Genomic DNA, 14,998 nt, shown 5'->3' with positions numbered 1-14,998 from the left:
CACTGTAGTTGACGAGAGTGACCCCACAGGACGCTGTACTGAGGGGAGGAGTATGTTTCACTGCGTGGAGAAACAAAGAACTCTCCCCTAAGCATGACCAACACATTCAGAGATATTAGGATTGCCAACAGGTGTGATGACCTGAAAAAGAACTCCTTGTTTTGACAGTTTAGTAATAGAGCAAAGACTTGCCACGATTGCTCAACACTGGCTGGATCAGAAGAGGAATTTCCAGACTCAGTTACAAGCAGGGCTGGTGGAGGGCTGTGAATCCCACCAGACAGTCTGGAGACAGCTAGACAGGGAGATGAGCAGCAGAGCTCCAAATCAGGCAACAGCACGTGTGAAAGGAGCAGTGACCTGTGGGGAAACTCATAACTCACAGACCAAACCTCTTCCAGCAGAGGGCAGTGCCTCTGATACGAGACAGGGCCCAGGCCAGCTGGAGCCAGAGCTGGGGACTTCGCTGGAGAGATAGCACCGGCCTGAGGTCAAGGAGAAATTGAACTAAACTCTCCTTTGAAGACTGTAAGTGACATTGGGGAATACTCAGGGAGGGACAGTGGGACCTCACACTACTATGATTCGCCTGTGTTCTAATGTCCAACAATTTAGGCTGAGTAATAAATCTCTTTATATTTATAGAGTTTGGCCATTTAGGGCTTGTAAGTAAGGGAATTTGGAGTCATTTTTGCTAGGCTGGCCACTGAGTCTCGCAGGTTTCTGGGTACATGCTTGAATTGAAAAGAAAGTGACACACCTAAAATACAGCCTAGACTCCTGGCCCTGGGGCTCTGTGGATCCGACACAAAGTTTACAAATAGAAAGCTAGCAAAAGGAAAGATAGTCGGAAGTAACAATTTTATCTAAAAATAGAAACTTAGAATCTAACACCAGAGTTACTACTTGCTTTTGAATTTCAAAGACTACATAGGATGGCCTTTAAAACAAAACTTCAGCATGCAAGAGCCAGCCAAGCAAATTGTTATACATAAAGATAATCAACGATTAAAATAAATTAGTCTTTAGGCCTAAACCGTTTCCAATCAAATCTTTCCTGAATATTGGTTACCTTTTCTGCCGTGTAGTGGTTGGAATCAAATGAGAACATAGCTGAGCAGAGTACCATAAAGTCTACTTCTAATGCTGCTGTTTTCGAGCCTTGTGATTTTTTTTTTTAAAGTGACTTTAGTATTCGCCGGTAAAGTCAAGGCGGATCTACCAGACGGTAAAAGCACTGTGTGTGTTTAATTGTCAGGCACGGCTAAGTAAAACGCACTGCATCTGAAATCTAAGGGTAGTTTGCATGCATCTCTCGGCAAAATAGCAAGTGGAAGAAATACCAGCAAGGAGAATAAACTTTCTGGGCTGTTTGATTTCCCCTGCAACTTCTAGTCCAGGGATGTCTGGCGTTCTCCGGGTGGCTAGATTATCAGCCCGCAGGTTCCGCACCGGCCAGGGAGCGGCTCAAGTCCTAGGGCCGGGCGGCTGGAGGTTGCGGGTCGGAGGGGCTTCTACGGGTTTGGGGGTGGGACGGTCCGCGGCAGCCGCGGGCGGGTAAGGACTGACGCCGCAGGTTTCCACAGGCCCGTTCCCGAGGCCGGAGTCCCGACCCGAAACCGTCCCCGGCCGGCTCGCTCGCTCAGCAGGGCGCGGCTCCAGCGCCACCCGGTTCGCCCCGAAGAGGTGGGACTTTCCCCACCGGAAGTGATCCCATCCAGTCTCGGGGAACTGGGGCACCTCAGCCAGTGTGTCAGGGAAACCCTTCCGGGTGTGTGCTGGGGGGGGGGGTGGGGGGTGGGTGAGAAAAAAAAGAGGTGGGTTCGCCTGGAGTCCCTGCGGCCGCCGCCGGACGGCCCCCGCCCCTTTCCCCGCCGCGAACAGCAAAGCTGGGGCAGCGGAGAGGCAGAGGAGTCAGCGGGTGGCCATGGCCTTGGCGTGACAGAGCCTCCCCGGCGGCCGGGCGGGTGCGGACGGCGGGGTAAGCGGCGGTAGCTTGAACCGGGTGGGAGCCGGGGGAGGCGGCGGCCGGCGCCGCAGGTTCGGGGCGGGGGTCAGCCGGGTAATGTGCGTCCTTCTCCCCTTCACAGGCCGGACGACCCCCGCGGGAGCCGGGGCCCAGAAACCCGCCCGGGCAGCGGTAACAGAAACGGAGCCCTCAGGCCTGAGCCGGCTGGGCTGCGCGAGCAGGAAGCGGGGTCCCTGGGCCCCTTTGTGTGAAGGGCGGGGGAGGGGTGCCGGGCAGCCCCGGGCTGCGGGCTCCTCGCAGCCGTCTTGCCGCGGGGTCCCCTCGCCGCGGCCCCCACCCTTTCCCTCCCGGGGGCACGCGCCTCCTCGCCACCCTCGCCGGGCTTTTCCCAGGCTCGCCCTCCTCCCCACGCCCCCTGCTCGGGCTGCAGTTCCTATAGGAAGGGCATTACCATCCCTTCCCCACCCTCCCCGACTCTACGCTCTTTCCCCTCCCCCTCCTGTAACTTCCTCTTCTTCCCCGGTTGGGCCCTCTGCTCCTCTGCACTCTCCTCCCCAGTTCGCAGATTTCCGCCCACCTTCCGCCTAGTCTAGCCGCGCCGCAGCTAGCGGGGTGATCTTTCCCCCGCTCTGGTAGGAGTTGGTGAAGGTGAGACTCATGAGGGAATACAAGGTAGTGGTGTTAGGGAGTGGAGGGGTTGGCAAATCTGCCCTTACTGTGCAGTTTGTCACTGGGACTTTCATTGAGAAATATGACCCCACCATTGAAGATTTCTACCGCAAAGAGATCGAAGTGGACTCTTCCCCGTCCGTGCTGGAAATTCTGGACACCGCAGGAACTGAGCAGTTTGCCTCCATGAGAGATCTCTACATCAAAAACGGCCAAGGTTTCATCCTGGTTTATAGCCTGGTTAATCAACAGTCTTTTCAGGTAACCAAACCAAGTCTTGTAATTTGTTAGAAGGGGGTGTGGTAATCCGACATCGACTTCTGGGTTGCTTGAACCGTGCATTAATGACTGTGCTTTGCTTTTGAAAGTTAGACATGACGCATTTTTGAGGTTACTCCTGCCATGGAAGACTATCGGGTTGTTTCTATAGAGCGTGGTAAAGTAACAAGCGTCAACAAATATTTTAAAGCTATTTTTAAGTGAAAGAAAAGTGAAAAAGAAATGTCAGTCTGTGTATATTTCGCCTGGAATATAACCATCTGAAGTTGCTTGCTCAATTCAACAAGTATTGATTAACTTACACAACAAAACATCTAACAAATAATCTCGGGTAAATAGAGCACTTTGAAAAAATTATTTGGAGCCGATTATCTGTTGCACAGATAAGTCCTCTGTGTCTGTCCCACCCACACCTTCCCCTCCCACCCCCCAACACCCCCTCCCGCCGCCCTCCCCTTCTCTCTCAAGTTTCTCAACTAGATTCATAAATCTTAGTGTTGCAAGACGAAGAACTCAAGACCTGCCTTCTAGGCATTTTACTTAATTACTTGGGGCGTGTAGTAGGAAGGAAAGTTACTAATAGAAAAGACTAGCACCTAGAATTAATAACCAACAAAAATCAGGAATGACTCTTTTTCTGCAGTTGATCCAAATTGTTTCTGGTAACATTGCCTGTATTTACAGAAAATACGTGGGTCTGGGAACACTGAACAAGTGCAGATTTCTTACTCCGGCTGGGTGGCCAAACTGGATGTGGTCCAATCTCTTAGAAAATCTGTCCTGTCCTTCACTGGGAAACAGACTGAAGGTTTAACGTTATTTTAGGATATGCAATGTATGTTTCTATTTATTCCTTGAAAATGAATAACCTCATATTGACCCATTATATTGACCTCCATTGATTTAGGAAATGGATATATTTTTTCTGCATTTAAAGGTATGCACTTAATGTAGCTTACTTAAGAGACCTTAAGTGCTTTAGCCAATACAATGTGCTAATTCCACTTTCTTTAGTATTTTAAATTAAAGTACTATAGTGAACTTTCCCAGTAACCTGATAGAACAACTTCAGGGATTTTTTTTTTAAGATGATAAATTCTGGGGAAATAAATCAAAGCTATTGAGACCAAACTAAATTCATTTTATGTAGGCATAAATTCCCAAACAATAGTATCATAAAAGCATTTTCCCCCAGAAAGTACCAAAGTACTGAAGGTGCTGTTTTACAGGCATTTTTTCCCTAAAGGATCCTCAGGAGATTTGTTATTCTATCAGCTTACTCTCTGGAGGCTGAGAGTCTTTTGAAGTGTGTTTCATAAGATTTCTGTTATATCCATTTCTGTTATAGACATGAATTGGGAGTGAAAAACTGTGCCATTATTTCAGTGGAGATGTAAACTCTTTTGAGCCCAAATGCCCTAAGTTTGGATTTTCAGCTGAACTTATGTTTCCATAAAGACAATGGGAAATAAGCGTAACCTAGAAATCTGGGTTGATACATGATCAAACCAAATTGATGCAAATATCAAATAACTATATTTTTATAGATTTTCACAGTCCCTTGCTTTTCCATAGGCCCACATGTGAATATTCTGTACTTACTATGACTTCCAATTAAGCATACATTTTCTATTTAAGGCAAACTTTTAAAATTATGAAATATTACCAAAAATGGTGATTTTTATAATTAAGTCTATAATATTGTATTAAATCAATACATGCCCCCACCTCCCAAAATTGATGCTACTGGAGAATTGCTAACGCTCTTATCTTTTGTAATTCGTTGTAACTACTTGGAAAAAGTAATACGCATGGGGAAACAAGTAGTAAAAACAAACACAGGCAAAAAAAAAAAAATGACTTCTTCCCACCCAGACTCCCCTAGCACTGTCCTTCCCAGGAATTGCTCACTGTTACAGTAGTTTTTAGTGAATTTAAGTGTATTTTAAGGTGTTTGATTTTACTGGAATAAATGCATACCATTCAATTTAAAATAAAACATTTAAGTGTATCCATCTGATTGTAACTCTTTTATTCTAGGCATTACAAAGTGGTTTTTGTTCCCACTTAAAACACTTTCACTCAAGCCCTTTTGCTACATGGCTAGGAATGCATAGATGCTGCAATCCTGTGCTGGGATAACAGGTGTTACAAGGAGTGATGACAAGCAGGCAGGTTTAGGGAGATGGCCAAACATCCTTATGTATGAATGGATTAATCATTTGGAAACTTGCTTTTTTAATCAGTATAGACTGGGGGTGGGTAAAAGTGATTATATGAGTCAAGGTTAGTGTGCAGCCCATGTTTTATATTCTTGACAAACCCAGCAGGTAGGGTCTCTGGAAATTAGTTCTTACTTCAGTGGACAAAATGATGACGTTTTCTCTGTTTAGGTGTGATTTCATTTTGGATTCAGCTTTGTATACTCACTGAGGTATGACTTTTTGTAATACTGTAATATTTCTGTTATGGTTATACAAACAGCATAATGTTTTTCTTTCTCTTTGTGATTGCTTGAATAGGATATCAAGCCAATGAGAGATCAAATTGTCAGAGTGAAGAGATATGAAAAAGTCCCACTAATCCTAGTAGGAAATAAAGTGGATCTGGAACCAGAAAGAGAGGTTATGTCTTCAGAAGGCAGAGCTCTGGCTCAAGAATGGGGCTGTCCTTTCATGGAGACATCGGCAAAAAGTAAATCAATGGTGGATGAACTTTTTGCTGAGATCGTCAGGCAAATGAACTATTCATCCCTGCCGGAGAAGCAAGATCAGTGTTGTACAACTTGCGTCGTCCAGTAAAAAAGATAACCTCAATCATGGCCATACCGAGCAGGTTAGTTTTTGATGGAACTGTATGAATCAGGTAGTGTTTTGTTTTTTGATCAAGTATAACAAAAAGCTGGTTAGTGTTAGTACACATGGCACTGCCTTAAATTTCTTTATTTTTAAAATAACATTTTCCATCACACAAAATAGTCAACATTCAATGAAGAAATTTTTTTTAAATGCAGATAAGCAAAGCGGAGGTAAGAAATTGCTTATATTCCCATCACCAGGATTTTAAGTGAGTTATTGTTCTTCCTTCTCTGCTTTATTGGTAACATTTCTTTGGGTTGAGTTAAACCATAATACACTTTTTCCCTGTTCTTCTGATTTAGCATCCAAAATGCACAGGAGAGCACTCAGTAATAATTTCAGAAGTTTTGTGGTATTTTCTGTACTTTTATGTTTTTATGTCCTGAGCAAGCAAATTGCTGCAATTAAAATCACCAATTTACTAATCGCCAAGTGCTTGATTAACAATACAATTATTTAATCGAATTCATCTGTACCTAACACTTGAGGGACTTAAGTGACCTCTGATAATAACAAATTATAGTGCCACAGTGTATCCTGACTTCATTATAAATATACGGTCCAAAAGATAATCTAGTTGAATTATCTGTGATGTGTTAGAAGGAACAGTTTCATACATAAAAAAAATTTATTCAATTTAATAAATTATGAGATTAATAGGAACAGTAACAAACCTTCAGGCCTTTCACTGAGTTAGTTTTTTTTAATGAATGAGTTTTTTTAAAACTCATACTTTTTTAAAAGTAAGGTTATGTAAAACTTATGAAGCATTTAAAACAAGATTATTTATGCCATGATCTTTTAGTCTAGATTGTAATTGAGCAAATAGTCTCACTTAGACAGTAACACTTAGATAATAAGATAAAACAACCATTATTGTGAATGACTGAGAAACCGCAGCAAATGCCAGACTAGCCTGACAGTATCAGGAATGAAATTGATCTTCCTGAGCCAAGGCTGACCTCGAGTCTAGGAGGCAGTGTTGCAAATGGCAACAGGCATTTCAGATTGGAGCAATGATTCCTAATCAAGGGTCTGGCTTTGTGTATGCTCCCCGGAGAAAAGACTAACGGTCCCTAATTTATCTTTTCAGACAAGGTCTCCTGTCAGATAGTGTCATCTTTGAAAATGAAGGATGACAACAATGCTTTATTTAAAATGCTTTCACTCATCAGCCTTTAGCATACCAGAATATGATGAAAACTCATTTATTTTCTTATGTCTAGCTACATGTATTATTTTATAAAGTCACTTTTCAGACCATAGTCCAGCTTATGTTTGGTTGAGAGCATTGCACTTGCAGTATAGTCTTTTGAGGAGGGGAGAGGCTTATGGATCAAGTCCCATATTCTTGCTGCTGTAATCTCTCTCCTTAAATTGTAAGCCAGCTTCACAATTGAACAAGTTCTGTGTGGTGATTGCTTCTTTACTGTTTTGCTCTATTTTTCTACCTGACACTTACTGGGCAGATAATGTAAGTGTCTATACACATTTTGTGTTAGTTTTATCATCTTTTTAAAAATTAACCAACTCCCACGAAATGTTCCCAGTTTTCCTTCCATCATTAGTGTAGACAGCTATAGGAGGTTAACTGAATAAAATTGGTCTCATACATGTAGAGAGCCAGCTGTCTCAGCCAAATTGGCAGGTGAATAATTTCTAAAGCTATTTTTGAACCTCTTCTGAATCATTTCTGAGTTTATTTCATTTGGTAACTTTTTGTGATCTGAATTATTTTTAACCTATTTAGTTACCTACAGGAATGAGTACATAGATTTTTTTTAGTATCTCAAGCCAACTATATTTATATTTTTTGTTAATTAACATACTAAAAAATGGAAATTATTATTAATACCTATAATTATTCATTTTTATAGTAGTGGGTCAAGTTTTCTGTGTAGGTTTTTGTTTTTTTCTTGTAAGCAGAATATATAAATGAAGATGTTAGCCTTGAAATAAAATATCCAATAAGCTGAATTTCTAAAAATATTAAGGGGAACTCCCTGACCAAGGTCTTTGAGAACAAAGTGCACTATATGCAGGGTTTTTTTTTCTGACATCAAATAAAATTGAACTGATTCCCATATATGGGAATCGCTAATCTGAGGCTAGTAAAATTTGTGGTTGTCCTTGTTCACCATTTACCTAAGAAGAGAAGAAAATAGATGGTGGATTTTGAATCCTATAGCTTGAGTCATGGAGCTTTGAAATGTCAGACCCAGATCTAAATTGAATATCAAACTTTGACAGGTAAAGTTGATTTGAGAAATGTTTGTCACTAATATTTAGAAGAGTACCTTGTCCAAGTTAGAAATAATAGGATGTAAATCAGAAACACTGTTATTGTTGTTAATTGGTTGTTTTTAACTGAGAGGAAAAATTTATTAATGCTCTAAGAATTGCTTCTGATAATTCCTCACATTTATGTCTTAACATCTTTCAATTTGGGTCACTGGCCTCGTGCCTAACACCTGTTTATCTTCACGGCTCCCAGGATTATTTCCTCACCTTTTACCCTCCCATTGGCAATAACTTTAGTGTAAGTTTGGAAGCATAACCAGATTCCTTATACACTGCCATCATCCTGATTTCTTTACTGATCTGAGGAGCGTATGATCAAGTGCTTTGAAGGGACTTCTTTTGCTGTATCACAGCAGTATAATGGAAACCCGGGTCAGCATTGTCGCCCTGTTCTGGTTTCATTCACTATATCATAGCTCTTCTGTGCTGGTATAAATTATTGGCAGTTCACTGTTTGGGTATATTTTTGTTGAGAAGGATTGATGTTTTGTTAATAATCTCATAGTACTATAAAAGAAGTAAATCACTGTCCTGTGGGAGTTCAGGGAAAGGAGAGACCGCAACCGATTGGAACAGAGTTTCTTAACATTCTGGGATCTTTGCTGTTTGGGGCTGCCCTGTGCATTGTCAGATGTTTAACAGCATCCCTAGCTTTTACCCACTAGATGACAGTAGCATCTTCTTCATCCCCCATTATGACAAGAATATCTCCAGAAATTGCCAAATGCCCCCTGGGGACAAAAATTGCCCTTGGTTAAGCGCCACTGAGTTAGAGATATTGGGAGCAATAGCATTTGAATCAGGCTTTGAAGATGGGTAGGACTTGAGGGGATTGGTGGTAGGGGTGGGGGTGTCGTTGTTGACTTTCAAACAGAAAGAATGCCAAGAAGGAGCATAATCATATCCTAAAATATTCTGTTGATTCCCTAATAGTAAGGGGGAAGTGCAGTAAAGGTGTCTCTTAAATGTGACAGTTTGATAATATCCTTTTGGCAAATAGAATATTTTAAAGATGATTTTTCAAGGATTCCTTTATGTCAGTCCAGTATTGATGAAAGCGATAAAGAAAGAAAATGGGGGAAAGGGTGTTATTCACTGTGGTTTGAAGGTCTCCTCTAAGATTTTATACCATTTTTCTCAGTGTACTATGGAACAGGTTCTCCCAACTAGAGTAAATGCTGCATAAGAGTACCAAACACAGGGAAGCAAACTGAAAGGACAAAGATCATTATTTATGTCAGCCCCAGTTCATTATATATTTCAGCCTGAAGAAAAAGGGAGATTCTTGGTTCAAGACTAGCATGTCATTTTACGTGGCAGCAGAATGCCTGGGATGCTAACAAAGGCTACTGAAAGGCTAAACCCTATTTGAACATCATTTTAGTCTAGCTAGACTTACTATTCCTAAACACAGTGGAATTGATGAACATTTTCAGGGTTTTTTAAAATAAAAAAATGTAGAATCAGAATGGTTTTTAATTTTTTTAACTTTTAGTTTTTAATTTTTATGGTATGCGGGGGGTTTAGCAAATGTGAAGAGAAAAATCCTCAAATCACATCACATACTTAAAATTTCCTATACAAGGTAAATATTAATAATATCAGTAAAATGCTGGGGTGGAATTCTGTTGTAGAAGTTATAGTTTTCTTAGTTCTTTTTTTCCCACTGCTGTATTTGTATATCACTTTGAATGGGGAAAATGGCTTATTTAAAATGGTCATCTGTCATCCAGTTCACATGGTGAGTCAAAGTGGAGCAGAGGAGTTGAATGGGAGAAGAAGCATGCTTTGGAGGTGGTATGTACCATAAAGGCTCTCAGCGAACCTTGGGTAAAAGGGAAAAACAAAACCACCTTGCCCTTTCTACTACTCCTCATTCTCCCAGACCTTCACTGAATTCATAGGGTTGGTTCATGGTTTGAAACTTGAGAGTGGACAGGTGCCTAGTTAGACCTGCTCTGGATGTGGAGGTGTCTGGTGATTAGAATGACTCTTTGTATATCTGTTCCCTCTTTAATTGCTTCCTTTTAACCTCAAGATTAGGCTTTTATTGCAGAATAAAATGCATATGAGCCGTTCAGTTTTACTCCATTACCTCTCTGGCTTAGAATGAACCATCAGTAGAATTAACAAAAATTGCATCATAGAGTTGGAGAATTGCCACCAAGGAAGTGTTCTAGCCATACTACAGAAAAGATTCTTCCCGTGGGATTACTTCTCAGTAGAATTCTACAATTCAGAAGATAATATCAGTAAGAAAAACTTAAGTCCTGTCAGCTGTTAGAAAAACATATCCAATCAAAAACTTACTCCCAAGTAGTTTTAATTAGCCAATCTTAGAAATATCAAATTCAGAAAAAGCAATTTAGAGTTGAGGGGAGTACTGACTTATCTGGTCTAATTCAAAGCTAGCAGCTGGAATTGGATCATTGGGCTCACACTGTTGTTTATTATCACTGGACTTGGTTATAATATGTGAGATCTCAGAATTGAACTCATCATATTAATTTAAACATTCAGAGATTTTAGGTCTAGTACATAAGAAATATAGCTAATCCCATCCCTTCTACCCTGGGTTCACTATAAACATTTAGTGAGCTTGCTTTCCTTCATGTGTGATTCCACCTCCATTCAAGGATTCTGTGCCATAGGTTCCGCTTTTGCTCTCTGTGTTTAATGGGTGACAGTGAACACGTTTAAAGATCTAGTCCTCCCACTCCAACCCTAGTAAGCTTCATGAGTATTATGCACATTAGGATAGAGAAACAAAACAAAAGATACTTAACAAAAACATAACCTGTATCAGAGGAATTCCAGCCTGAGGCCAGATGCAGTGGCTCATACCTGTCATCCCAGCACTTTGGGAAGCCGAGGTGGAAGGATCACTTGAGGCCAGGAGTTCGAGACCAGCCTGGGCTATGTAATGAGACCCCCTGACTCTACAAAAACTTAAAATAAAAAACTTAGCTGGGTATGGTGGTGTGTGCCAGTAGTCCTAGAGGTTCAAGAGGCTGGGGTAGGAGGATCCCCTGAGCCCAGGAATTCCAGGTTGCAGTAAGCCACGATTGCACTACTGCACTCCAGCCTGGATGACAGAGCAAGATCCTGTCTCTGAAATTAAAATTATTATTAAAATAATAATTTTAATGTTTTATTAAAATTATTAAAATCTAATGTTTTATTAAAATTATTAAAATATTTTAATGTTTTATTAAAATAGCACTTTTGATGATTTATTAACATTATTATTAAAATAATGATTTATTAACATTATAATTCCAGCCTGATGTTTTGCTAATACAACTAACTTTTAACTTGTATATAAAATGCTAATTAAATATGAAAGGAAATTCATTTTGAAAAAAAGTATTTTGGTTAAATCCCAAGAATATTATATCCCTAAAACTAGAAAAAAATTAAAAGTGATTATGATTACGTGCTAATATTTGTGTGTGTGAGAGAGAGAGACAATGCTAGTAAATACCATTGTATTTAGATAAGGTAAGTCCAGTTAGGCTAAAAAGACGTTCATAAACTGCTAAGCCTTTCAGGAGCCTTTGTTAACATACCAGGCATTCTGCTGCCACGTGAAATGATGTGCTAGTCTTGAATCAAGAATCCCCTTTTTTTCTTCAGGCTGACATAAATAATGATCTTTGTTCCTTTTGTTCTGTGTTTGGTACTCTCGTATACCAATTTACCCCACTTGGGAGACCCTATTTATTTCATAATTTCCTGAGCAAAAGGTTTGGATTAGTGTGTGTTTTTTGTTTTTTTTTTTTTGTACTTTCCTATAATATTGCATTAGTAAAAAGCTAAAAAGTAAAACCAAACAATTAAGTAAGAGTTTGAATAGAAGCTTCCAGAGATAAGATTTGTTGAGTGTCTTGCTGGAAACTTGAGAGCGAGGTCGAGGATAACTTGTGTTCTATCTTGAAAGCTGCAAGTTATACATTTGGAACGTGCTTGAATGTGATATCCTGCAAGTTAAAAAGTACTGATTTGACCAGCTGCTTTTAAACCTTCAGTGATTTATTTTTACGTAAATGAAAGTGTTAGTATATTGAAAATTTTGCTGTCACTGTGGAGCAAGAACGTTTACACTTGAAATTCTAATCTGAAAGAGACTGTTGTTTTTGTTTAATGCAAGCATTTTATTTCAGGATTTATTACTGCAGATAATTATAATTTATTACTCTCTTGAAAAGTAGCTAGTATTAATACTTTGTTTGCTTAAAGGTATGCCTAATGTTAATATTGCAGAGCCTAACTCAGGATTTATCTATATCTCTTGATTTCACAGGAGTATTGTCATCCTGTGGATGTGGATAGACCAAATGTTACCCAGGTTTTTAGAGGGTGGGAGGTGATTAATATATCGTGTTTTATTCAATATAGATTATGGTTAGTAAAATGATTTGATTATTAATATTTATTTTGGCTAGAAATAAATAATAACTACTTTCTCAATTTGATTTTAGAGAATGCTTGAAGAGGTCTTCAATATTTAAGAGAAATAATCATTTTTGAAAATCCCAACCTCTTTATAATTGTTTGATTTTAAAAAGGAAATGAAAATTTATAGCAAATTCATTAATTCAAACTAATTGAAGGAAGTCTTGTCTAAATTACTAAAAAGTGTTCATAATGAATAATTTTTATTCATAATACTGCATATATAATGAAATGCCGTTGTGTTCAAGTAGGTATAGAAATTCCAGCTAGGCTAAAAAGTATAAAGCTCCTTAGTCTGAATATCAAAATTACAATCCTGGTAGTCTAGAAATTTATAACATAGTTGGAAAAGGAAAACAAATTTACAACAACCCTGTGAAGAAAGTATTTTTATCCCTTTTTCAATGATGAGGAAACCAGACTTGCCCAAGCTTAAATAACTGGTGTCCTAATTAACAATTTAATGCAAAATGTCTTTTAATTGGAAGAATGTTTCTATAATAATTTCTAAAGAGGCAGACTTTTGTTCTATTTTTTCCTAATGTGTTTAGGTAACAGAATTTCAATAATGAGCAGAGTGATGTTCTTTAATAGTAATCATTTTTATGATATAGCTGCTAATAAAGCATTATCTCAGGCTCTTTGAACACTAATAGAAGTGTAGCTGTCAAATGAAATTAAAATTATGCATTTATAAACATTGGTAGAGCCCTTAAATGATTATAAACTGGTTTCCCTTGGCATTCTTTCATAGTTGCTGTTCTACTTTTGTTTCTGGCTTTATGATAACATTTTTTATCTCATGCGTTCAAAAACAAACATAACTCTACTCCCCTAGAAGCTATTTGGTGATTCAGCACAGTTGAAGGACGCTCTATCTGTCTGAATGATAGATTTTTTTTTCTATTGTTCTGCTGTAAGGGCAGAAATCTGTGAGCTATAAGATCAGGGAATGAGGAATCCCAGTCATAAAAGATCTTGTGGTTGGGAGGATGTCCCCAAAAAAGGGCAGACCCAAGTGAAAAATGTGAACTGCTGCTATCACCTAGCATCTGACCTAACCTAGGCACCTAGTAGGTGCTCAATATCTAGACCTTGATTGAATTTCCTTCCTTCCTTCCTTCCTTCCTCCCTCCATCCCTCCCTCTTTCTTTTCTTTTCTTTTTTCTTTTCCTTTCTTTTCTTTTTTCTTTCTGCAGTCCTCCCACCTTGGCCTCCTAGAGTGCTGGGATTACAGACATGAACCACTGTGCCCGGCCTGAATGACGTTTTCTTATTTTAATCTCTCAAAAAACTAAATTTAGGAAAAGTCTAACATACTGCCAATTAACTCATAATTAACATGCATTTGATAACAATACCATTTCCAGTTAAAATGTGAAGAGATCAAGTTCAAAGTAGAAGCAGCATTTGCAACAACTTTTATACTGTAAGATCATTTAAACCAGTAAGGACATTTTTAATATTGCATAAGTATAATACAAGTACAAGGCATAATAATATTATAAAAATAAGCTAGAATAGCTACACACATGCACACACAAAGTAAATTCTATCCAATGCATCACTTCTGTGTTTCTATTTTTTTTTAATGACTTATCAGGATAAGGGAAAATTAACTTTCTACTTTAACTGAAGTTTGTTATTCTTGTTACCACTTCTCTGTGTATATAGATCTGTTGTCAGTGTTCTCTTTTTAAACTATATATTTCTACATTTTTATGACATGTTTATCTTAATTGCAGATAAAACTCAGAGGAAATTTGCACAGATGCTGCTTTGGAGAACTTTACAACCTGGGTTGCAGAACTGAGCCTTGGTAAACCTGTCTCTATTACAGCATGTTGCCATACATCTATTTAAGTGCGTAAGGTCTTTGGCCTTCAAGATCCATCGACCTTAAACAGGAATGCTTAGCACGTTTACCATACGTTTAAAATCTATTCTTTATCAATCAGTCCTTTTATAGCTTTCTAAGTTCTTATTGATGGCTAATATGCAAGGGTTAATTTTTAATATTTTAATTGATTTCTTTAATCAGTTTCTCGACTTGTATTTATTAAATACTCAAACTCAGTATTACCTACTCAATGCCTTTTAAAAGAAAGTTATAATGGAGAAAAAATTGAGCCTTAAACAAATGGTTACTTCTGTATATTACCTCGTACCAGTGCTTCATCCTATTTGTAAAATCTTTCTCCTTTAAAATTATTGGTTAATAGTTTGAGACTTTGTTTACGTGTGGCAGTGTTGTAAAAAGAAACTAAAGATCACATTTTACCTGTATGGATGGAATATCCCTTTTCTTCAAGTGCAGTTTGTGATGTGTTGTTTTTTTTTGTTTTTTTTTTTTGTAATTAACATGTTCTGAAAGTTACAATTGATATTTGAAATTGACTGTAGAGCATTTAGTTGAAGAGTTAAGCATTCAATTCCATTAGGTTTTCACATGTGTTAATCTCATTTA

General features: G+C 38.8%; 1 protein-coding gene across 3 annotated transcripts; it reads left to right on the top strand.

Moving 5' to 3' along the window:
• The first annotated feature begins 435 nt into the window (after nt 1-435).
• RAP2C (RAP2C, member of RAS oncogene family) lies at nt 436-5,752 on the top strand. Of its 3 annotated transcripts, none has more exons than XM_063721407.1 (3): nt 436-528; nt 2,091-2,899; nt 5,440-5,752. In XM_063721407.1, exons 2-3 carry the CDS (start codon nt 2,627-2,629, stop codon nt 5,716-5,718), a joined length of 552 nt encoding a protein of 183 aa, XP_063577477.1. In that variant the 5' UTR covers nt 436-528; nt 2,091-2,626; the 3' UTR covers nt 5,719-5,752. The 3 variants fall into 3 exon arrangements, with proteins under 3 accessions (XP_063577477.1, XP_063577476.1, XP_024096429.1); XM_063721406.1 differs by lacking the exon at nt 436-528 and adding an exon at nt 1,786-1,981; XM_024240661.3 differs by lacking the exon at nt 436-528 and having other exon boundaries at nt 2,170-2,617; nt 2,739-2,899.
• Nucleotides 5,753-14,998: the final 9,246 nt, after the last annotated feature.

The sequence above is a fragment of the Pongo abelii genome, chromosome X, assembly GCF_028885655.2.
Source record: "Pongo abelii isolate AG06213 chromosome X, NHGRI_mPonAbe1-v2.0_pri, whole genome shotgun sequence".
Taxonomy (NCBI): Eukaryota; Metazoa; Chordata; class Mammalia; order Primates; family Hominidae; genus Pongo; species Pongo abelii.
This window is presented reverse-complemented; position numbering and strand designations above follow the sequence as displayed.